Here is a 25,798-nt window from a genome sequence, read left to right on the forward strand (position 1 = left end):
TCAAATGGCATGCCGTAGTGGTTAGCTTAACGTTAGCTTATGTAATTAAGCTAACTTCTCAACAACATGAATGCACTTGTTAGTTAAACTTGGCTGTTCGGCAGGCGTAAGTTTGCTAACGCTCTTGTCAGTGTGTCACCAATATCAAATGTGTGTTGTTAGTAGGCCTATCTATTAAGTTATTCATAATTTATTTTATTTTTAAAACTTTTACTGCCTGTTTCAGTTCAAAAATTCTAAAAACAGCCATCAATTGACTGCAGCTTGGCCTTTCCAATGTTAACCCTCCTTTTTATTTGTAGAATACAGTTTGGCCACCTTTGACTGATATAAATCTTTATTAGGTAAATTCATAGTCGTAGCAAATGGTATCAGACTGATGTAAGTTATATTAGGATAGGGTATTTTAAGGAAAAAAGCATAAATTAATGTTCTTCTGAAAATATGAATGATTTTGACAGTGGTGATTGTTTGCCTTGATCACCATTGGTGATCACTGATTGGAATGGTCATCAAAGTTTCCCCAACTTTTAATTTAACACTACATCACTGTACACATACACAATGTATAAAACATTAGTGTAGCTTTAAAGGAATATACTTACGCACTCAGAAACTGCTGTTCAGTGCATACAGATGGGTCATGAGAATATTATTCAGAGAAGAAAAAGACTGAAAAGATGAAGACATTCTCCATTTGCCGTTGAAACACCCACCATCTCTTAGCTACAAAGTATGAACATGATGCATAGAGTTGAGTTGCGAACACTGTCATGGATACTGTAGATAATAGGCACTCTACTCTGCATCCTCCTCCATTGCATATTCCATCAGCTCTCCATCCATCCACTCTGTGTTTAAAGTAGGATAAAGTATAGGTGCTGTGGATTGAACAGGGTTGAACACGCCAGACGACTACAGAGAGAAATGTCACCTTCTATAATCAGGCTGCTAGCGCCTGTTAGGCATTGTGGGGAAGCCGGAGAGAGCAGATTAAACCGGACAGGTCACATGGTTCAGGCACAGAGAGAGGCCTTTGATGGTCTTTAATAGAATGTGTACCTGTTAATAGGTGTGTTTTAAAAGCACACACAAAGAGAAACACAGGCAGACATATGCACACATTTACACACATACGACGTCAATGTAGGGACTGACAAGATATTATTTGGTCAAATTGTGATATTATTAGACAAAGGTCTAGGTCTGTGATATTATTAGACAAAGGTCACCAGGTGATTTTTTTTTTTTTTTTTAAGATATGGCTTTCAAATAGATTTTTGCCTCATTTTTATTATATTTTTGTTACTATAAAAACTACAAAATCAAATTCACTTTAGTATGGAGAGTGCCACACCTTGCCATACCCAGTTAATGCCCATGCACACACAAATGTATTATGCAAGCACATACAGACACCGCCATATGTGTATACATATGCTCAAATGTACATGCCCAGGAGCACAGCCGGCCATAGACAAGAACAACTGCGTCAGCTAAACAGCAAAACAGTGCAATTGACAGTCAACTACAATCGTTACTTCTCTGCTGCAGGCCCCAGAGAAAGAGGACTAGAGAAATGATGAATACAGATACACAAAGACTCATAGACTTTATTGATCAGGGGGATATAGGCAGATCGTTAGAGAAATTACAATTTCATTATCTCCAATGATGGAACAATCAACAAGCAAAAGCTCGCTCTCTAGAACTGACAAAGTAGTTTAACAAGTTTTGATTCAGTGCTCTTGATTTGCTTGGTAGAATTCTACGTTAAAGATCCGCTATGTAACGTTTTCATGAAAACATATTGCCTTAATTTTAATCCAAGCAATGTGTTTGGGCTGAACAAGAGAAATCCATCCATCAGCAATGCACAAGACGTCCAAGTTTTGTCCATATACCGTAAGCCCATGTGGTCGGGGGGAAATCTCCTCGGCGCACAGAAAGTGACGAATCAAAACAGGAAAATACATGTTTTATGAGCATCTTTAAAACAATAATAAGATTACAAGGTATAAAGTTACCTCAAAAGAAGACATTTCTACGTTTCGTGGAAAATGTTACATCTTTTTCCTCTCTCATCCCTTTGGTATCCTTTGGTACAAAGCCATTTGGGGCTGCCAATGGGCGAAAACTCTGTTGCGCAGCTTTATCGTGTTTTGCAAATCACTCACAGGTTGTTTGTGAATGTGATAAGCATGGATTCAGCATTAATACTGGGCCTTTAGTTTTGCCACATTCTCTCAGTCTACCCACTCTGACCTCTGATATCGGTCTGTAGTTATTTCAGGAGCATTTTCTTTGTGACTAACTTGTGTCCACTCTCTACGTCTCTCTCAACTCTCAATGTGTCCAATGTCACCGATATCCGGTTGACTCATTTCTCTTGATTCCATTAGCACCACAGACCTTCATTCATTTAGTCATCATTAACGTCATCATCATATATTTTTAGCCTTTATATGGTTGAGAAGGACTTGAATAGGACATTAGGATTTCTTTTGGAGTAGCGGAGAGTCATGCAAAGTTCACAAGAGCCAGGTGAGTTCACGAACGCTGAAATGAGAGAAAAGATGACACACTGGATTGATGTTGCCTTTGGCTGGGGACGCACTGCACAGCTTTTAGGCTGATTATAGCTATGACTGGGCATCACAGCTGATTTCAAAGATTGGTAGATGATACCATCACCATTATTTCAAACATGCTTGATTTTTACGACTCAAATCTGGATGTCAAGTGTTGATGTTCTCCTGTATTGTGGGCTGGTTAATAGGCCTGGGTGATATCCACAATTTAATATCGCGATACTATCCTGCCAAAATATCGCGATATACGATATTATCGGTTTTGTTTTGTTTGTTTTTTTTCTGTTTTTTTCCCTGGGCTTATTTGGGGAGGGGTATTTTATTTTATTTCTTCTAAATTACATCAAATTTCTAGGCTATAATAATTATTATTATTATTAACAGCCTAGAAATTTGATTTTACTATTCAAGCATTGGAGGAAACAATGGCGATTTGGTATAATTTGCTCATTCCTGCTATTTCCAGAAAAATGGGCTGATTGTGGAAAAGGGAACTCACTTGAATTAAAAAGATGAATTTCTCACTTCAAGTATGATTATTTGATATTGCGGGAAATAACGCAATATTCATGAAATATCACGATATCGGCCCAAGCCTACTGGTTAACCACTCATATCTGTAGTAGCAGAAGAGCTTGTGGTTTTGTGATTTTGGGGTTGGGTGATGTTGCGACTCAAGTGTGTGTGTGTGATGAAAACATACTATAACCAAAGATGGCTTCATATAGGTTTGCGTGGCCAAATGTATGAGTATCCACCTTTTCCACTGGAAGCAGAAGACTGTGCAAAGTTCTTCTTCTTTTGCCTCCGTGCAGCATGACAGCTTTCTAATGCGTTTGGGTTGATCAGTCGCAGAGAGCATTCAGTTGGCCTTTCTTTGGTGGATCCGCGCCGCCGCGGCTCTCGTGTGACTGTTTACCGAGGTAATTAAGGCAAGGTCAATTAGTGAGCAGCCATGCGGCGGTGCAATTAAACCCGTCTCGTCCTTGTCACTTGTCCTGCTCCCATTGTGAAATGAACAGAAATATTTGCTATTGTTTCCTTTGTTCTAGCGACGGATTTAAGTGTCGTCATTCCTGCCGAGATGAGTACACACACACAGCCTCCTGATGGAAACAGTAATGAGCGGCTCCAAATTGTCGCCTTTGTTTGAACCAAATTCAGTTGTTTATCCACAGCAGTGAAAGTCAGCAACAGTTTATTAAAATTGCCAGTTACTTTTTGCTGTTAGCAACTAAACAATTTTCCCCATCCTTATCGCGCCGTACAAAAGCAGACCCGGAGGGACTGCTGCGGGCCCAATTTTGAGTGTCAAACAACACATCTCCATTTAAATTCCCACAATCACATTGGCCTTCAAAGCTGAAATCACCAAATACAACAGCGGTTTCTCATCTGCATTCTTTCCTGTTATCTAGCAGTAATACGCAGTTCGTCTCCCGCATGGATGTCCGCGACCACGCCTTCCCGTCGGCGTCGTGCGTTGATGGCATCTGTTTTTTGACGTGGTCAGAAGTGTGATGTGAATTTGAGCTCGTTGTGTACAAAGACTCGTCAGGGAGAGATGATTTATGTTTGTCGCCTACCGTTTGCTGTCAAGTCAGCCCTTGATGCGTGCGTACACACACACACACACACACACACACACACACACACACACCTGCTCCTCTCCTGAGTGACTGGAGTCGGGGACGGCCGCAGCATTTTAATTCATTCCCCCAGGTCCAGCAGCCACAGTGCTGATCTTAGCCATCCGCAAACCGCCATCTGTATGCTGGACACGCTATCATCCCTCCCAGCAGATAATGGAGCATAGAGAACAACCATAGTGAGAGGATACAGCATATATATCTGTATCTACACATGGATAAACTCATGCTTGTGTACACCTATAGACGTATATGCACATGGTCACGGCTGACACTGCAACAGACTCTGAAGCAGCCACCTTTGACTTGTGTCCATTTAAGCCTTTTGTGCTGGCTATTACCTGCTGTGTTGGTTTTAAATGGAGCTGCCCCACGCTAAACAAAGGCGAAAAGAGAGACAGACACCTGGCTTAGCGGAATCCAAGTGGACAGGCTGATTGCCAGGTCACAGAAACAGATTTTTCTCTCGGTTTGGCGGCTAAATAGGGACGCATGAGCATGAAAGACCTTTGTCGCTTGATTCTGCCCCGGCTTAGATGTGCGGTGTTTTTTTTTTTCTCCTCTTTCTTTCTCTCTCTCTCTCTCTCAGGTGCTTTAATCGATTTGGATCTGCAGAGATTGAGTGAAAGAGAGAAAGAAGTAGACAGACAGACAGAGGAGGGAAAGGGGGGAAATCAATTGGAGGATTCCCATTTGATGGTCTATTTAAAACAACCGTGGTGCTCCGTACGCGTGTGTGTGTGTGTGTGTGTGTGCGTGTTCAAAACCTCCTCCATTCCATAAGGACTGCTTAGTCGTATCCTGCATTCATTCATAATTGCATTGTTATTATAGCACAGCTGAAAACACATGAGTAGCCATCATTCAGAAGTAGTGGGTTTGTTCTATATAAAGCATTCCAGTGATTTTGCTCTCCAAGTCTGTGTGGGAATTAACGGACCAAAGCCTTTTTAGCCTTTCTGTGTGTGTGTGTGTGTGTGTGCGCGTGTGTGTGCATGCGTGCACGTGGGTGTCAAAGTAAGTTAGACATTGAAGTTCTTTGTGTGGTGAAAGTTTCAGCCAAGGTGAAAGGTGTGTGTGTGTGTGTGTGTGTGTGTGTGTGTGTGTGTGTGTGTGTGTGCGTGTGTGTGTGTGTGTGTGTGTGTGTGTGTGTTAAAACTCCCCAGATACTTTGGTCCCTGTGCCTCTTCCTCCTTCAACCAGTGTTTAGTCATCCATGCTCGGGCCACAGCTGTGCTGGACTCCCACTCAATGAGTAACACATAAATGACCTGTTACAGGGAAGACGCCGGCACACGCACCAGACAACTATATATCAGCATGTCAAGGTCAAATCCTCCATCTAAACAGATATGTGGACCTGGTGCCCACAGTAATACTCGCACAGTGTCCTCTGCGTCATGGTGTCTGTTGTGTCTAGATTTCAATCGATATGGGCGTTTGAAGGCTGCTAACAACATTTTCAGATTGAAACTGATGATAGCTTATATTTTGTGCTGATATTCAACAATAAAAATATTCACTCAGATCCATTCAAAGTTTGTCGGATATTAGATGCAATGGAGGTTATACCCACCTTTTTAGGCTGACATGAACCTTTATGACTTAAATTGATAGTATACATCATAGTAAGTAGTATCAAACTGATGTATGTTATAGGAGGATAGGATCTTTTAAAGGTGCTACGTGTAGCATTTTTTAACATCAAAAATTAAGACCACATTTCGCATAAATCCTGTTGCTTTGTGTCACAAAGAGTATGTTGCTATTTGCCCCATTTGCGCTGGGAGAACACCGCCCTCTTCCTGTTTTGTGCAGTAAAGCAACCTTCTTTTGTGCCATAAAGCAATCCAGCAGATTTCCCACCAAATCAGACCTGGTGGCACACAATGGAAAATGCCGTGCGGAGGCTGGTAGAGGCTGACAATCTCGCTGATGGTCTTGTTTGTTTATGGTACCACAGTATTTTTAACTGACTTACTAGCAAGCTTCTAAACTTCTGCAGGTACATTGTTAAGAAGGTTAAGGATTCTTTTGAGAGATTGAGATGAAACTTTTTCTGAGGTGCATGGGCAGATTTGTGAACCATGCACTGTTGTCTTTCCTCCTCACTGCGCCTGGGGTCTACAGACCGGTATGTTGAGGTTCAACAGTTCACCATATCAGAAACCCACGGCTGCTACCGTAGACATGATAAGTCAGTCTAGCAAGACTGTCTGGACGTTTCTGCCCATTGGCTTCAGAGTACATAGTGAAATTGAAGTGAGATGTGCTCGCTGCGGTTTCAATCTGCTGGACTCCTGATTGAGTCCTTGGGGCGTATTCACTGTATGTAGAACATTGTTGAACACATACAGCCATTAGCCTACACAATAAGTATGTGGAATTCAACACTTTATCTCTATTTGTCAGTCAGTAATATGACTTATCCCATAAATGGGTAGTGCAATTAATTACAACTTCAATTTCACTAATAATAAAAATAAATTGGTACCTTTGTTATTACTCATCCCCTGATTCATTTTCCACATAATTAGTCACTGTCCTTCACTCCATTAAACTATGTGTCGTTTAGATGGGAAATGGCAGAAAAGAATATGCAAAGAATATGTAGTAGTATTTTTTGTTTTGAATTCAGTAGCGAGTATTCAATTCAATTCATAATATTGAATACATTACTTTTTTGAGTAACAAGCTCAACCTGTTGCCAATATTATATTGGCAACAGGTTGAGCTGGAGTTTGCATGTTCTCCCCGTGTTTGTGTGGGTTTCCGCCGGGTGCTCCGGTTTCCTCACACCTTTAAAGACATGTATGTTGACGAGTGCCCCCCAAGTTGGCACCCGGGCGCTGCACTGCGGCTGCCCACTGCTCCTAGTGTGTGTATAGGATGGGTCAAATGTGCAGAGGACAAATTTCCCCACGGGGATAATAAAGTATACAAATACAAAAAATACAAATAATCAGCTACTGATTTATTTAAATACCTACTGCAAGAGCGTCATATCGGAAATGCATTTTGTTGGTTATGTAGGGTTCTGTACTGTCTCTTGAGTAATTTTGAGACATTATGAAATGTGAACCATTTTTAGTGATTAAATAACTGCCCCTGTACTGGCTCCAGTTGGCTCCATTTTCTTGCCGTGTCATTTCCCCCTCCTGTTGATTTCCACCTGCTCTGAAGGAAGTGCTTGGGGCTCACACTTCCTTTGGTAGCATGATCCCTGTCTGAACTGCATGTAGTACTTGCTGATGACTAGGCTGTTTCAGTATACTGAGTTTAATATGGTTCAGTAAATACATTTTTCTCTAACAGCGCTGTATGACATGATGTGATCTTGAAATCAACCAATCCCAGAAAACGGCCTTCACCCTGCTATGGAGTTTGGATGTAGGCTTAAATTGCCATGTAGCAGTTTAAAAGTTTTCACATTCTGCATGCTATATAGTATGATTAGTATACACATTGTGGGTATATTAGCCTACTGTGTATATACTGGACAGAATTTTGACTTGAATAGGCCCTTTTCACAAACATGGCTACTGTACTTCCACAGGGTATAGCTCGGTTCTCACCATTGCCAGCAATGTTAAAAAGCCAATTTTCTGTCGCCCATAACTCTGTCTGTGATCACTTATTTTGTGTTTCAACATGATGTATAACACAATACAGGTGTTGCCACTGACATATCTTTCTGTTTCTGTTGTCAGACGACTGCACAAATAACTATGATCGAGGGTCACAAAATGCTAACTGGTTAACCAAGGCTAAAGGTCATTTCTGTACTGTTAGCATTGTGACCCTCGAGCAAATCACTTTGTACCACTTTATAGTTGCGCAGTCATCTGACAACAGAAACAGAAATATATGTCAGTGCCAACACAAAATAAGTGACACAGACAGAGTTATGGGTGACAGAAAGTTCACTTCTTAACATTGCTGGCAATGGTGAGAACCGATCTATACCCTGCGGTGGGCAGTACGTTCTGGAGCATTATATAATGAATGGACTATTTTGCCAACAATCATGATGAACAGTAATTCAGTGTTACATTTTTCATAGTGACTTCCCTTCTGAGGGCTTTCAGGTGACGTAACGGGTCCTCTAGTGGCCATTGGAAGTTGGAAGCTCTTAGGTCTTGGCAAAAACAAATACTAACACTTCAGGGTTAAATTTGCAACTCAGCCTTCCCAACAGTATGGAAAAAACACAGTCATGGACATCTGATTAATTTTGGCCATTGTTTGCAAGGAGGTTTCTGACACAACTGCAAAGCCTCTATACACATCTCTACTGCCTTTCTGTCCTCTTCAAGCTTCAAAATGCGGCCCATGTATCATTATCATCCCTGTGGTAGGGTAAGATGAATCCTGCCCTATGAGGCCACATCTACAGTATGTCTTTAGGCTGTGAGTAGTCTGAATAAGTAAGAATACTACGTACTTTTGTGCATTACTTCAGTCCTCATAATGCCCATCAGGCGCGAATCACTCCAGTGTCTGTTGTTGTACACATTAGAATACTGATAGTACAATAGTACTGATAGTATAATACTGATTAGTGGAATGTCCCTTTACAAGACGATGGTGGATTTTGGAACAGTTCCTGCAGGAGACTACTTGAAATCCCCGGGTCGCTACTGGATTAACTGGAGTATGCTAACATAAAACTCTTCCCCTGCGTCTATTGTACTAATTTCAGCTGTACCACTAAACCCCCCTACCCCTTCCCCACCTACCACACACACACACACACACACCCATCCTCACTCCTCCTGCGTCCCCAATCATACGACTCATTGAGTGAATTGCTGGTGGGTAATTGTTTGAGAGAGCTGTAGCTCTCTGCTATGGCAACTTAAGCACATTACCTTGGAAAAGATGGGCAAATGAGGTGAGGAACAGCATCTGAAACGATGTCGGTGTGGTTTTACATAACTTATATGGAAGTTCCTTTTTTATAGTGCTGAATTTGGCATGATACTGTGAAAGAGTTAAAAGGCTGAGTTCAGATCGTGTTCTTTCCTATTAAGTTCAAAATGACAAAAATGGAAGTGTTTGCTAGTGTTTGTTTCACTGACTGTGGTAACACTTTATTTTAAATGGTGCTCATAAGGCAGCATAAGACATCCTAAGCATATTATTAGCATATTGTCAATAAGGGGTGTCCCCGGCTAAGATTTTCCTGGTCGACCAAGATTCGTCAAGCAAAACGCATAGTCGACCAATGGTCAACCAAGTGTTTTTTGTTTTTTTGTTTTTTTAAACTGGGCATTTTCATTCTTAAATTCAAGTGTTTATTTTGTAAAGTAAAGCTGGAATCAATCCAGTGCGCGCCATCTTTCAAACAGTCCAACGCGTGTTCACATAACTTGTTGTACAGTAGCAGGAGGGCAGTGTCCGAGTCGCTCCAAATGCTCCATTAAACGGCCAAAGCCCACATTTTCCACCACCAAGAGGGACCGGTCGCTCAGCGCATCCGCTAATGTTTGCTGCCTCGGTGCAGACTTCTCGTAAGCTAGCCTACTGTCTGTCTGTGAGAACTTGTACTCCTTCATATGGTGTTTCTTCACATGCTCGATTGAAACAGTCATATTGTAATTAGCTCTGCTGCTGTCATAATTAAACATTTGCATTGCAAACAGTACAATTAGCTGTTTGACTGTTTTCGCTCTCCAGTTTAAAGTAACTCCCGACTGTGCAGACATGACTGCTGCCAGCTGCTTCCCGACAGTGCGCCGCACTGCTGTAAGTGGTGGACGATGCTTGTTTACGGCAAATACTTTTTACGTCAATGTTTGATCATAGCATGGTAGAAGAAGTTTATCTATGCTTCTAATGCTCATATAATCACCTTGTAATGCATCACAATGCACTTCAAGAAAAGCATTAACTGTGTTAGCTGTAACTAGCTGTTTATTGTTTGTTGTCTCTCACAACCCTTATGAATGTCCCATGTCTGTGCCTGTATTGTGCTGATATACCTGTATCAATACACATCCTGTACACTTCCTTGACTCTGTACTGCCATCAGACTGGGACGGCCCGGGGTGGACTGCTACTGTCAGCATGAGAGCGGAGCGGCTGTCCTCCAACTACAGTTCCTCATCAATGAGGTAAGGGGACAATTTTGCATTTTGCTCTTAAGTTTCTATTTGTCACTTCCCACGCACCGAGAAGATCTCCTGCCAGTGACCATACGACACGACTGAAGTAAATTTGGGCAAATAGGACGAATCTATGGTGTCTCTTTAAGTAAGGATGGGACTCTCTTCTCTGTTGAAACACCACTTCCTAATTTAGACTGATAAGATGGGTATATTTTTACTTACAGATCTTGCCTGCTGCAGCTTCAAAGTGCAGCAGTCAGAGGTTTCACACTGTACTTTCTTATGGTACTGTATTTTATGATGGTATAGCCTGATGTTTTCTATGGTAGTATATTGTAACACTGTTTGTAGAAAAACAGACGGCGATGAACAGAGATGACTTTTTGTTGCCTTTATTCTCTTAACACAACAGCCTGGAGCCAAAGCTCCCAAAACACAATAAGCAGAAGAAGTCCCAGATATGTCTTTTCAGACATCGGGTATGGGCCTGGGGTGGTGTCCGTGCGTCAGGCACCGTCTCACTCTGAAAGAGAGGGCATACAGGTTACAGACTAATCAGCCTAACGCATTGCAGCTGCACCTGCTGATTGACAGAGCCGTCCCTTTTCTCTGTATTCAGAATGTGCTCCAGCCACACCCCGCTGCCACATACCGCTTAAGCTGGGGACACATTAACAGATTTTTCCAATGACGACATAAACGACAATGAAAAGATTGAGCAGCGCACATTTTACAACTGAAATTTGCAGATTTCCAGTCTCTTTCCAGTCTCTTGTGATGCACGCACACAACAACGGCTGTCTTTGAGGAGCACAAATCAAAAGACCATAGACCGTATACAAAAGACTGAGAATAAGCGGCCGCAGAATGTATTTTTCCACGATATTATGATACCAAAAATAAACATGCAGCCCATAGGGCTTGCAGCAATTGTGGTTTGTGCTGCAATTTGCATGGAAAAAAGACTGAGAACACATTCAGGTTTCTTTTTCTTTCCTGGCTCAGCCATTGCACATCTTGTCCTTGTGTCCTTGCGTAGAGGGATTCTAATTCTCAAAGATAAAAAGATATAAACAGATATAAATAATTTTCAGCCTATTTGCCTGTGTAACATAGAAGGTAAAATGTTCTTTAGTGTGTAAGTAAGTAAGTAAGTAAGTAAAGTTTATTTATATAGCACCTTTCACAGAACAAAGTCACAAAGTGCTTCATAGGAGTAAAATAGTTAAAATAAGACCATCAAATAGTAAGAAACAATAAAACATAAAAACAAAGGACATAAAAACACACAGAAATACAGACACAAGAGGCTAGACAAAGGCCAGTCTGAACAGATTTTTCTGTTCAGACTGGCTTTTTCTGTTCTGAGTCTTCAGCTGCTTTTTAAAAGTGTCAACAGAGACCGCAGATCTTAAGTCCAGTGGAAGAGTGTTCCATAGTTTAGGTGCTACAATTTCAAAGGCTCGATCACCTTTTGTTTTGAGTCTGGAGCGAGGGACGACCAGTAAGCCCTGGTCAGAAGACCTAAGTGACCTGCTGGTAATGTAGGGATGGAGTAGGTCGCAGATGTACACAGGTGCCTGACCATGCAGGGCTCTATATGTGATTACAAGAACCTTAAATTGAATCCTAAACTTGATGGGAAGCCAATGTAAGGAAGCTAAGATGGGAGTGATGTGAGACGTCCTGCTGGACCTGGTCAACAGCCTTGCAGCAGCGTTCTGGACCATTTGTAGACGATCCAGGGATGACTTACTGAGGCAGGTGAAAAGGGAATTACAGTAGTCCAGGCGGGATGATATAAAAGCATGAATAATCATCTCCAACTCAGCTTGTGACACAACAGACTTGAGTTTGGCAATGTTTCTAAGATGGAAAAAACATGTACGGGACAATGACTTAATATGTTGATCAAAGTACATAGCCTGATCAAAAATAACACCAAGATTTCTAAGGTTAGACCGTACAGTTGAGGAAAGGGACCCAATACACTGCGCAACCTTGGAAACGATACTGTCTGAAGCAATAATAAGAACCTCAGTCTTGTCTGCGTTAAGCTGTAGAAAGTTGTTGGCCATCCAGTCCTTAATGGCACTCAGACAATCGTGCAAAACAGACAGTTTGTCAGTCTTATCTGGCTTAAAAGAGATGTACAGCTGAATATCATCAGCGTAGCAGTGATAAGAAACACCTTTAAATTTGCTAATAATCAGTCCTAGGGGAAGCATATATAAAGCAAATAAGATAGGACCCAAAACAGAACCCTGGGGCACACCGCAGGACAGGGCAGCAGTTGCAGACATGTAGGGACCAACCGACACAGAAAAACTCCTATCCAAGAGATAGGAGGAGAACCAGTCCAGGGCGCTCCCAGAGACACCGACCCACTGCCTAAGCCTTTCGATCAGAATGCAGTGATCTACAGTATCGAAAGCTGCGCTAAGATCCAGCAGCACCAAAACAGAGCATTCACCCACATCAGAAGACATCATGATGTCATTGGAGACTCTGAGAAGAGCTGTTTCAGTGGAATGCTTCTGACGGAAACCAGACTGGAACTTGTCAAGAATGTTGTGTGCATTCAGAACAGCAGTGAGCTGTTTGGCAACAACTTTTTCTAAAATTTTTGAAATAAAAGGCAACTTGGATATAGGCCTATAGTTTTTGGGCAGGGATGGATCAAGGTTAGTTTTTTTTAGGAGAGGCTGAACAACTGCATGTTTAAAATAAGATGGGACCACAACCAGATTGCAGGGAGCTATTAATAATAGACACCAGGCACGGACCAATAGACCTAAGTACATTTTTAAACATAGACGTTGGTAAGATATCTAAGGGGCTTGAAGACGTTTTCATACTGCCCGCCAGATCAATGAGGTCTTGCAGGGAAATGGGAGAGAAGCAGTTCAAAATTGACGGCCGAGTTGGGCAGACGGAAAGGGGAGTGGAAGAGGGGATGATGCTTGCCCTAACATCTCTAACCTTATCCACAAAGAAGGAGAGAAAGTTACTGCAATCCTCACTTGAAAATACAGGCACATCAGGGGGTGCAGGAGTGACAATGTTGTTGATAGTGTCAAATAGGACTTTAGGATTTCGTTTACTGGAGGATATTAGGTTAGCAAAGTAAGAAGCCCTCGCATCCTTAACCATATTGTTAAATTCAGTTAAAAGGTCTTTACAATAGATACGGTGAACTTGGAGCTTGGTGGATTTCCACAGTCGCTCCACCCTCCGACATTTACGCCTGAAACAACGAATAGTGTCGTTTAACCAGGGGGATGAACTGACGGAGGGAACAAGTCGAGTTTTGTGGTGCAGAGGCTGTCAAATTACATGGGAAAGAATAGGTTAATTGACAAAACCATGCAAAAAGCTTTTCCGGGTGCTTAGAGCACACAAGCATGATTTGGCATCAAATTCAGGCAGCTAAGCAAGAGAAGAGAGATCTTCATGTGGTATATTTGGACCTTGCTACATTTGGCTGACATTTGGCTCTGTATCACATAATCCATTGCGGGAGGCTTTTGATTTCTTTAGGGTTCCAAGTAGCATTAAGAATCTAGTAAGAGCATATTTTCAAGATATTCAGATGCATTTCACAACAACAGAGTTTACTACAGCCTGGCAGCATCTTGAGACAGGAATTATGGCAGGGTGCATCATTTCCTTACCTTTCCCTTAGCTTTCACTATGGCAACGGGGGTAATTATTAGGGCATCAGGGTGGGTGGTACAGGGGAAGGAGGAGGAGCATATCCATTGTTAACACTGCGGCCGCCAGGTTTTTAACGCCCCCTCTGTCCGCCGCAGCGGTCTGTCAGACAGATGTATCGTTATTTCACAATAATAAGGACGGTCTTAACAATAAATTGATTTTTATATTAGTTAAATTAAAAAGGATCCTTAATAGCACACAGATATGACTAATTAATTATGTAAACCATGAAGGCCAAGTTATGTTTATGATAAGTGTCTTTAATAGCCATATCGGCTGACTTGGGCTTCAAAGGCAGTAACTGATTTGTATGATTACAAATGGAATTATAATCAAAATTATTATATAGCCTACTTTATCTCTCTCTGTTGAAAAGATGCGATATCAAGGGAAACTGGTGAAAGGTGAAACATTGGCAAACCTAAACAATGGATCAAGGATTTAGTCTAAAAAGCTAAAGATATGTATTATCCTCTTCAGACAAAGTAGGCCTATCTGTTCAACATCTACGTTAAGACATAACAGAAATAAAGAATTATCACATGCATACAATATCTGAACTAACCAAATGTTTATTATGCGAGTACATGACAATATTATTTATTTTCGTTATGCAGTAATGCAAAATTATCAAATTAAATTCCTAAAATACATAACAAATACCAAGAAAAACGAAAAAAAAACTTTTGATCAATATAAACTTGTAGACATCCTATAGCCTACAAACAAACATAGGCTACACTAAAACTAATCCTAAACCAACAGGCTAATTTACACAGCTGATGCACTGTTTACACAGCTGGGGCAAAAGCTGAAAACCTTTGGAGTGCATTTTCCACAAACCGGCTTTTTGCACTTTTCGCAAGTGATCCAGGTCTTGTTCTGTTTGCAGTCAGTGTTGACCTGGCACTGCCTCCTCTTCTGCGGCTGCGGCTGCTCTCTGACCTCTGACGCGCACACACGGGGTCGCCTGCTTGGCTGTTAGGAGGTCTGCGCGCAGCTCCTTGGCCAGCTCCAAGATGAAGCTCCTCCTGGCAATGTCCTCTTCCGTACAGCCTTTGTAGAGGATGTGAGCCTTGATAGCAGCCAGATCCAGCAGGTTGCAGAAGACCGCCACAGGCCATCTTCTGGTTGCTCCCTTGACGGAGTACTGCCGTGCCGTCTGGTCTAGCACATCGACGCCGACCTTGGTAGAATTGTAGAGGCAGACAGTCTCTGGTATTTTTTTTCATGTCACCTCCGATGTCAACATCCTGGTGAGCGGTGCTGAGGATGGCAACATTTTTCAGTCGCTTGCCCTGATAGATGGTGAGGGTGGCGCGCTCAGTGCCCAGGACCCTGGTCGAGAACAGCTCCCGCCTCTCCTGTACGGATGGTGGCAGCTCCCTCCTGGCTTTGTTCATAGTTCCCACAAGGCTGGTGTTTTTTGCCAGCAGGCTCTGGGAGAGAGAGAGAGAGGTGAAGAAATTGTCTGTTGTGACATTCCTTCCCTTTCCCACGAATGGCTCCACCAGCTTCAATACAACACTCTCTCCCAGACGCTGAGTAACGGGCCTGCTCTTGTCTTTGCCGAGGGACGGGTAGCTGTTCAGCATATATTTGGTCTCCACATCCGCTGCAATCCAAAACTTTATGCCAAATTTGTCGGGCTTGCTTGCCATGTATTGCGTAAATCGGCAGCGCGCTTCAGTGGGGAACAACTGCTCGTCCACAGTGATGTAGGCTCCTGGTTTGTAACAGGCGATGCTGTTGTTCGCAAATCTCCCCCAAACCTCCGACATGCAGGCAAACTTATCCTTGTGGAGACGAGCTGCCCCGTTGGCCTTGTTGTCAAATCGGAGGAAGCGCATGATTCCCCTGTCCCTGTTGTGGTGAAGAATGGTAGCCCCCATTCCTCCGCCCAAAGGCTCTCCATTTCAATATTCTTGCTGAAGGCCCCTCGCACATACAGCAATGCTATGAATGCCTTCAGTTCCTCCACAGTCACATCCCATGACTTGTCCCCCACCCTATGTGCCTCGGCCACTGTGCAGTCCCGAATGTGCTGCAGCATGGACCTATCCAGCAAGCACAGAAACGCACCAAGCGGAGAGTCTATGTTGCGCTTGGCATGTGGTGTTGGTCCTGCAGGCTCTGTCAACACATTTTGGGCTTGTCTTCTCCCCGGCTGCCTTTCTCCTGGCTGAAGGACAGTCCAAAGGGTCCCATCTTTCCCTGTCTCGCCTCTCCCCTCTTGGGCTGGTGGTTGGTTTGGCACTGCAACAAAAATAAATTGTAGGTTATATAATTTTTTCGTGCATTATTGTATTTTTGTTATCATTAGGCATAATAGACTACTATTAGCCTGTTCTAGGCTACAGGCGCAGTGTAAAAATAGCCTAAATAAATAAATAAATAGGATAAATAAACAAATAAAATAAAAGTATCCATAAAAAGGCATAGGTATCCGAGATATTCACTTCTACAGCTAGCTGGGCTACATTAATTTCTCCGATAGCCCTAAACAATGCAGGATGGGCCACATTCAGCGTAATTTTTGTCTGGCCATCAGCAGATCGCTTCGTTTCACTATGTGGGAGATAAATAAACAAATAAATAGGCTAGACATAATAAACCTACCTGGCACAGATGAAGAGCTTGCACCTTGAAGTTGTGGCACAGATGGCACAGCGGGTGCGGGATTTGGGGCTCTCCTTTTCAGAGGCAGAGGAAGCTCGTAGTCAGAGTCGGAACTGTCTGGCTCCGGCAGATCATCCTCTTCATCACTGAAGTTTTCCACCGGCACCAACACCTCCTCACCATCGGACTCCGCTTCACCGAGGTCGTGGAACAATGCCAATGCCTCCTCCGGGGTCATATTTCTCCTCTTCTTTGGATCCATTTTGTTCTTTCGATTATTCTATTCTATTCTATGTTATTATGTTCTGCTATTCTATTCTATTCTGTTCTGTTCTGTTATGCTATTCTAGCTATTCTGTGCTATTTAATTTTATTCTATTCTAATCCTTTTCTATATACAGTCAATAGGTCTCGTTCATTCAATGAATGTTATTGTAATGCCCGCTGGTTATATTAGAATATCATAAAATAACAATATAGTTGCTAGGCAACCCAGGCAGTAAACAGCGAAGCACGCAGAAATCGAAAAAAACCGCATTCCTTCACCTATAGACACAGTAGCCCCTGGGACTGCGCTTGGCGGTCCAAGGAAGAAATTATTATTACTCTCTTACCTTTTATTGCATAACTTTAAAACTTTGATAGACAATAAAAAACACATATTTAGGAAAAGTCATGGACTGGTGGGGTCATATTTTTTATTGAAATAGAGTTACATGCATTAGAAATATCAAAACGGTCCCACAGACCGCAGCGGCGGCTGCAGTGTTAAGGGGAAGTTAGTAGGCAAACGGTTTTACATAGATGAGAAAGCTATACCAACAGTTCTAGAGAAGCCTGTCAAAAGCATAGGAAGGTGGTATATGGATACAAATCTGAATAACAGGGAGCAGGTTTAGGAGATAAGGCAGCAACTAGGTGGAGGCATTGAGGACATGGAGAGATCAAGGTTACCAGGCAAGCTTGAGCTTGTGGTGTTTGCGGTTTGGCCTATTGCCGTGGCTAAAGTGGCCCTTGACAGTATGAGATACCATTATCAAAGGTGGAGAAGTTAGAGAGGTTGGTCAGCTCGCGTAAGGAAATGGCTTTGAGTTCCACGAAGTCTTAGTAGTGTAGCTTTGTATGGGAAAGGAATTCTGGAACTACCTATATCTAGCCTAGCAGAGGAGTTTAATGTGCAAAGGTAAGATTGGAGATGACACTGACAGATTCTAAGGATCCAACAGTCAGTGACTGCGTTTACATGGACTTGAGTATCCCGGTTATGATCGGGTTTTTGAAGTAACCCGTTTTTGTGTTTGCACATGTAAACATCATATCCCGATTTCAGAAACCTGGATAAGCCCTTATCCCGGTTTTGAGAAACCCAATTATGCTAGCTGAAGTACTCCAAAAGAAACCGGGATACTGTTGCATGTATACATCTTATCCCGGTTTCTGACCGCTGCCGACTACCTGCGCAGGCGCGGTTCAGCCAAGTGACGTAACAGAAAAACACAAACAATGGCGGCAACGAGAGCATCTCACTTCTGGAGCGATGAGGAAACAGAGTTTTGTCTTTCGGTGATGAAAGAATTAAATATACTTGGCAGTTTAGATGGGAGAAAGCATAGAAATGCTGACTTATTCAAGTCTGTAGTATACAGACTACAGGACACCGGTTTCCTAACACGTACAGTGGAGCAAGTCAGGTCACAGTGGAAAACTACTAAATATAGCTTATAGCCACTTATAGCCCGCTATAATCCAAAGTGGTCTCATTTTCAATAGCCACAGTCAAATTAATTTAAGGTTAACAGTTACAGAGGAATATCAGATTAACGATTTCAAAATTGCCGGTTTGTGTTGTAAACATCACAGGCGCCTGCGCAAATAGCATGCAGTAATCAGTAACCGGGATACTAGTATCTATCATGTATACGGGGATATGAATAACCAGATTTCTCTTTGTTCCATGTAAACGCCATATCCCGAATATGATCAAAACCGGGATAAGCCTCAAAACCGGGATACTCAAGTCCATGTAAATGCAGTCATGTGCAGCACCTCCTGTATTAGCAGAGCAGAAATGGAACCCAAGAGAGGCAGTGCAACAGGCAGTCGGCATTAAGACACAGGGATATTGTAGGGCAACAAGCGTGGGGAGGCTTAGGCCTGGGGATAGGGCAACCGATATGGAGTAGGGCAACTTCATCAGGGAAGAGAAAAATGGTTGTAGATCAAATACATCAACAGGAGGAGGCAGCAAGGTGTGCCAAGGCAGTGTCTCAGGCAAAGCAGGACCAGTGGATGAAGTGGGAGAGTGTATAGAGGAAGAAACCCAGGTGGGGCCTCATGTATAAATGGTTGCGTACTACAGTTTTCATGCAGACGTCGGGATGTATAAAAATAAACTTTAGACCATGCGTACATTTAGTAGTGAAACTCTCAAAATGTTTCAAAATCACATTCTCACTCAATTCACTCACTGAAGTGGTCTATGAAAAAACAGAATTATTTAATCTGATACACCATAATAGTTTGGTTATTTACGTGGGTAATGTTTAACACTAGAAAGGCCAAAGCCCATCTGCTGTTATTTTCAATTTTGAGTTCCTCCAGCACTGAAAATGCTAATTCTTTCTCCTTCCATAACCTTTCGTAAATATAAGGGCTTTAAATAACTGTAACTTTTTGTAATTCTAAAAAGCCACTTAGGAAATAGATACAGTCACTTGTCACTTTGCATATTTGCTGCATCTTTGCAATTAGCCTAAAAACCCTCAATACTGCCGCGTTGGTATGTGTGAATGTGCATCTCTCTCTCTTCCGGCTCGCTTCAAATGGGTTGAACGACTGACCCATTGAGACAGACAGCGCATTGGAGAATCTAGTGAAAGCAATTTCCCACAGATGATGACAGCAGGCCCTACTCACTGTGCCAAAACCAAGATCGCCAGTAAACTGGACAGTTTTCTTTGCTTATACAACGCACGTCAGGGACTGTACAGTTGCCAAGGCACACAGACATCCATCTCTTCTGGGAAGAAAACGCAGTGTCAAGTGTCCTGGGACAACTGTGTGATGTCAAACGATTTGTGTGTAGTACCTGCTCACACAAACCACTGAAGCTGTGCGCTGAGTATGAGATGTAAAAGTAACAAAAAAGTGTAACAAAAATGTGGAAAAGCACATTGCCATATTTCGAGCGCCAGAGCGGGAAAAAACCCGGCACATATTGTTTTTTATCTTTGAAACAGTTCATTTGTGCAATTTTACCTTTTACCTTTGTTTTTTTGTTTTTTTACCTTTGTTAGCCTTGTGTTAGCATTAGCTTGATGGCATGCTTGAACATTAGTGAGTTACATAGTCTAACTGGTAGGTAGGTAGCCTAACTGGGTTAGCCTTGTGTTAGCATTAGCTTGATGGCATGCTTGAACATTAGTGAGTTAGGATTAGTTTGCACACTTGTTTGGTAGTATGAGCATAAACTGGGCCTAAGTTTAGAAGAAATACTGAGCCTTGTGTTAGCATTAGCCTTGTAGCATTTTTGTACATTAGCATAGGTTTTTGTTAGCATTTGTTTGCACATTAGTTTGGTATTAGCCATACTTAAAGCCCACACAAACAGGGCCTCTGTGTAATTGTGTGACTTAGATAAACAAAGAGGGTGGCCAGCTGAGCGGGCCCTGGCATCCGGATGAAGCTGCCTGTCAAGTCAGCAGGGCCAGTCAGACTTAGCCTAAGCAGATACAATGTGGATATGCAGGCTGCTGAGTTGGCCGGGTATCTGCTCTCTGCTTGGGCAAGTGTAGGATGTAACTTTTATAGTGTGTGGCTTTGTAGGGTGCAGATGTGGTGAGTAACTGGAGTAGAAAGTGTGTTGTAGTGTTGTTGGTAACAAAGGTGCAGGTGCAGTGATAGCAGTGTAGTGGACTTGGGTCTGCTGAGGCTTGGCAAAGAGGGGGGTGTTTCTGAGACACTTGAATACACTGTTGATCCTTCTTGAGGTGTCATGGGTCTAATTCAACAAATCATCGGTGAAGGAAGGTGCCCACTTGATAACCCCAATGATTTGCCTACACTCACTCACCCTGAAAGCTAGAGTAGGTAGCTGGTGAATGTTGCTGCCTGTCTTATGGTGCTGTAGATTTATGACGGTGTAGCCTGATGTTTTCTATAGTACTCATTTGCATGGTAGTATATCATTCTGTTAAACTCTGAATTGGGCCTTTATATGCATGCTCATCTTGTATTATGGCACAGCGGATAGTAACATCATGTCCTGTGTAATGATAAATTATTACCGCGCAATCAGACTCTTCCCATCATGCCATGTAAAGAACCATTGCTTGCTCAAGAACACACAGAACCTTTTCTTCCAGACTCCCAACCCCCTTTACCTCACTTCTCGCCTTTTGTATCTGCTGTGTCAGAATGGTGCTTTGTGGGCCCACACACTCGCAGTGCACAGCATGAAGCAGCCTGTTGAAATCAGGACTGTAACAGTAGCTTTGGCATTCAGCCGCAACTTAGTCGAGGACTGTACAATATTCTGTATACTAGTGCCCCGTAGGTGGGTGAGAGAAACTAAAGAGTCCTGCTGAGGGTTGAAGAGCAGAAGCCAAGTTAGACGGGCAACTGGATGCCGCCTGTTTTTGGATAGCAAAGCTCTCTCTCTCTCTCCTCTTTCTTCCACTCCGACCTACTCCCTCTTTCTCTCTCTCTCTCTCTCTCTCTCTCTCTCTCTCTCTCTCTCTCTCTCTCTCTCTCTCTCTCTCTCTCTCTTCACTCACTTTTTTCTGTACCCACTCTATTTCTTCTCCTGCCCACTGGCTCTTTCAGCCCACTTCTGCAGCACTAACCGGCCTACTTTGTGATGTGTCTGAGGCAAATGGAGGAGGACAGGCCTGAAGAGAGGTGTGCGTGTGTGTGTGTTAGAGAGTGACTTAGTGAGTGTGTGTGTGCAAGAGTGTTTGGACTGTGTGTCTGTGTGTAGGCATGCATGCTCCTGTGTGGGTGTAGGTGGGTCTTGTTCATTCTGTGGGTTTGTGCATGTGTGTTAGAGACTTTATGAGTGTGTGTGTGTGTGTGTGTGTGTGTGTGTTTGCACAGTGTGTGTCTACTGTATGTGTGTGTGTGTGTGTATGCTACGCGCATGTGCTTGTACATTCTATAGGTTTGTCCATGCATGCATATGTGTATATATGTGTTAGAGAGAGTGAATGTGCGTGCATGTGTGTGTGCATCATTGTGCTTACACAGTGCGTGCCTGTGTGTGTGGATATATACTATGTGTATATACGTACTTTAATTGTTGTACTTCATTCTGTGGGTTCGTGCATACGTGTGCGTGTGTGTGCGCGTGCGCGTGCATACACACTCCACACTGGTCTCTCTGACATTAACACACTCTGACACTGACTAGGCCTTCCCTACTTTTTTACAGAGTGACTAATAGCGGTGCTGGATCTCAGTGTCCTCTCATGGATTCAGTGTGTGGGCTGTCGGCTGCCCTGCTAATGGCCGGTTTGCATATCCAGACCGGCCTCTTGACATTCAGCGAGGTGTAATGACTTACTCCCATTAGTTGTTTGAACCCACACAAGAGGCCACTTCTTGAGAGTGAACGACAAGCTTTTGCATGATGAGGAGTATCTATCTTCTCTATATCGCGCGCACAGTCTCTCACACAATTCACCGCATCCAGTACCATCATAATCTCCTTATTTTACGTCAAACTCATAAGCCTGTCTCACACTCTTTTATGTGGAGAAAATGCTTTTTTTTCTGTCCCTGTGTCAGTGGATGGTATGAATAGGCTAATTAATGTGTTTGTTTGCCTATTCTGAATTCATTATGTTGCTCGTTGAATAATTTATTTGCGTCATAAATAGGCTGAGGTGGCTGCTGAGGGTTGGTGTCAGATGAGGTTTTGGGGCTGGTGGATGAGAGGTGCTACAGCGGAAAGGATGCTAAGGGGGAATTGAAGTGTGTAAGGGTAGGCGTACTGTAGACAACACCCATCTTAAGTCATGTTGTCTAGTGTAAAATCTTTCTTAAAACAAGTGTAAACATCTGCTAATGGACTGAGATGATTTCTCTTGTTTCCAATGCAAATCAATTTGTTCCAGGAATTTTGTTTTTTATAGTAGAGGAGCAAACTGCCTCATTCTCCCTTGTTTCATTTAACCTTATTTAATCAGGTAGTCTCATTCAGAATCTTTTTTCAAGAGAGACTTGGGAAGAAAACATATTCATAAACTTCACATACAAATATACAGTACCAGTCAGTCACACATTCCAGCAGTCAAACAGTCAGCAACATACAGGGACATACATTATATAGGCACATACATTATAAGAAGCAATCACAAACATCATAGAAAATGTGAGACATCATTGCTTTAAAATCGTTAAGGGGGACAAGGAATTCTAATTTCACAGTGCTTTGCCTTCTGTTCTATTTATTAGATGCATAGTAGCTGAAACCAATCAACTAGCTAAACTAATCAGTTGTGTGATCTGGTACCACAATTATTGGATTTAAAAGACAGTTGTGAGGCACAAGTGGGGGCTTCAAAAGTAAAGCCCTATGGATGAATGCAATGCAACTTTCCTTTGTTTCTCGGAAATTCCTGAAACAAGTGAAACTGCACTGGAAACAAGTGGAATTGTCTCACCCCACTGAAAGAATTATTCACTTGTTCAAGAAAAAAATCATTTTAAGACTGAGACTTAATGACCACAACCTCTCAAATTCCATCTTGAATCGTGTTTTTTCTAAGTGCAGAGAGCAGGAGGCTGAGGGGGAGAAGGAGGAGGAGGAGGAAAGGTGGAGTAGAGGGCAGACGGCTGAGCCAGAGCCGAGAACACAACACCAAATGACCAGACACACACCTCATTAACCTTTGACTTGAAACAAATTGACCCTGTGTTTGAGGAACAAAATTACCTCACTGTAGCTGATGAACCAACACAAAGTTCAGTAGTGATTCAGTTTCCTGTTCTTGCACTGCACATGAAATATATATCTCAAATACATCTCATATACATCTCATATAAGTGCTGTGGAGAATCAAATCTGCAAACACACATACGATATGCATTGGTGGCCATTGTAGAATTCTCCACAAAAATTGTCTTTACTGATTGATTACCAATAATGGACCCAGTGATGCACCCAGTGTTTACTGGGTACAGTAGGTTGTGATACAGAACATATTATAGACTTTAGGGAAAATGTGAGGGAAGCCATCAATGTGCCAGACCACCATTCCTGTGTTACATTTGCTACCCATACTATGCATACAAATACACACAAAAACACACCTTAAGCTGTTTGCTGGATACCATAATAGGCTGTTTACCCATACTGTATACCTGACCCTGGTGGCCTCGCCCGTGTCGGCATCAAGACATCCAGATAATTACACCATAATGGAGTTCAGGACCCGGCTCCCTCCCCGCCCGCCTCTCGTTTTCTCTCGCCTGCCTTTCTCGTATGTTTTCTTCACTAGCAGCTGCTCCTCCTTCTCTGACCTTCATTTCTCCTAATCTGCATGGTCCTTCCTCCTGCCTCGTGGTGGCTTCGTCTCCTCGGTTCTCCATGTCTTCGAAGTGGGGCGTCAGGGAGTGTTTTTCTGTAAACAAGATAATTTGCCCTATTCACATGGCAGCCATGTTTGATTTATGTCATACTCTGGGCGGGAAACCCTACCTGGAAGACAGCAATGGAAACAGAGTGAACTCAACCAGTGTTTGGATAAGAACTTTAAAATAAAATGATCTTTGGAGCTGGAGTGATGACTGCTGGAGAAAGTCCAAATCAAAGACTACAGCAACTGGATTGATGATGATCCATAATGTTAGCTAATGTTAGCAGTCAGCTACATTATATTTATCAAACCAACTAGGTCCATAACGTTGGTTAATGTTAGCACTGAGCTACATTATATCTCCAAACCAACTAGGTCCATAAAGTTAGCTAATGATAGCAGTCAGCTACGTTATATTTATCAAACTAATAGGTAACATTGGCTAATGTTAACAGTTGTTGCGTAGCTATAGTTTTAGTGGCAGTTTGAACCAGCTAAAGCAGGGGTCTCAAACTCAATTTACCTGGGGGCCGCTGGAGGCAGAGTCTGGGTGAGGCTGGGCCGCATCAGGTATTCCACAAGAAAAGCTTTGTTAAAAAAAATCCAATCTTCTCAAATGTCTTTATTTTTATTTTTTAACACAAAATAAGATTTAAACGTCTTTATTAACAGTTCTTTAACCTCAATGGGTTCTTCTGAATATGAATTGTCCTGAACATGAATGGAACATTGAAGAACATGAACTGTTCTTCTGAACATGGCTTTTCGGCTTTTTGAACGTCATTTCCGCTTCTTTTTCCTGTGACAGCGGCACGGTGGTCGGCGGATAATAGCCCGGTAGCAGTCTCCTTTGTTTTTGCGCTCGATGTTCATGTCTTTCATGATGACATGAACACCATGGCATTTGTAGATGGTAGAAAGTACCGGGATAGCGAGCGCAAAAAGGCGACTGCTCCCGGAGTGTTATCCGCCGTGCTGTTGTTACAGGAAAAAGAAGCGGAAATGACACCGTGCTGTTGTTGTTGTTGTAAACGTAGTCATAGAAACAAAAAAAACAAATGACATCATATAGAAATATATGTAGTGTTCATCGTGTGAGGCAATGCAAATAGCGCGATGCAAATAAAAAATAATGACCCACAAATAACGGTACGACCCTATAATTGGTCCGGGTTACCGGGGACTGTTATCGCCGACGGACAGGTGTCGCTATGTAACTGCAGACTACATTAGGCTACATTGAGTTCCTTACTTTTCTTTTATCCCGCCGCGTACGCATCACTTTGATTTATTTTGTCAGAGAGAGACATATATACGTATAATGTCCCGCTGGGCAGCAACTTAAAAAACTTTTTTTTGGAAGTGTTGTGAACGCAGCGCGCTGGGACGAATGTCCACGTGTGCCCAATAGAAACGAGGCAGCCAGCCAGGCACGGAAGAAAACTCTCCATGGCAACGCTGCTGTAACTTTCACTCATTGAGAAATGTTTCTCTGCTTGCATCAAGCCCGGTCGATGTCCCACCCCCGAGAGCCA

At 42.7% G+C, this 25,798-nt stretch overlaps 1 protein-coding gene across 2 annotated transcripts in view; it reads left to right on the forward strand.

Annotated features, from left to right (window-relative positions):
- stxbp5l (syntaxin binding protein 5L) overlaps positions 1-25,798 on the forward strand; it is a 226,349-nt gene that overhangs the window by 87,105 nt on the left and 113,446 nt on the right. For both annotated transcript variants that reach the window (XM_071914581.2, XM_071914582.2), the window contains exon 3: positions 10,275-10,356. In XM_071914581.2, the coding sequence (XP_071770682.1) occupies positions 10,275-10,356 (82 nt within the window). The remainder of the gene's footprint in view (positions 1-10,274; positions 10,357-25,798) is intronic.

The sequence above is a fragment of the Centroberyx gerrardi genome, chromosome 10, assembly GCF_048128805.1.
Source record: "Centroberyx gerrardi isolate f3 chromosome 10, fCenGer3.hap1.cur.20231027, whole genome shotgun sequence".
Lineage (NCBI taxonomy): Eukaryota > Metazoa > Chordata > Actinopteri > Beryciformes > Berycidae > Centroberyx > Centroberyx gerrardi.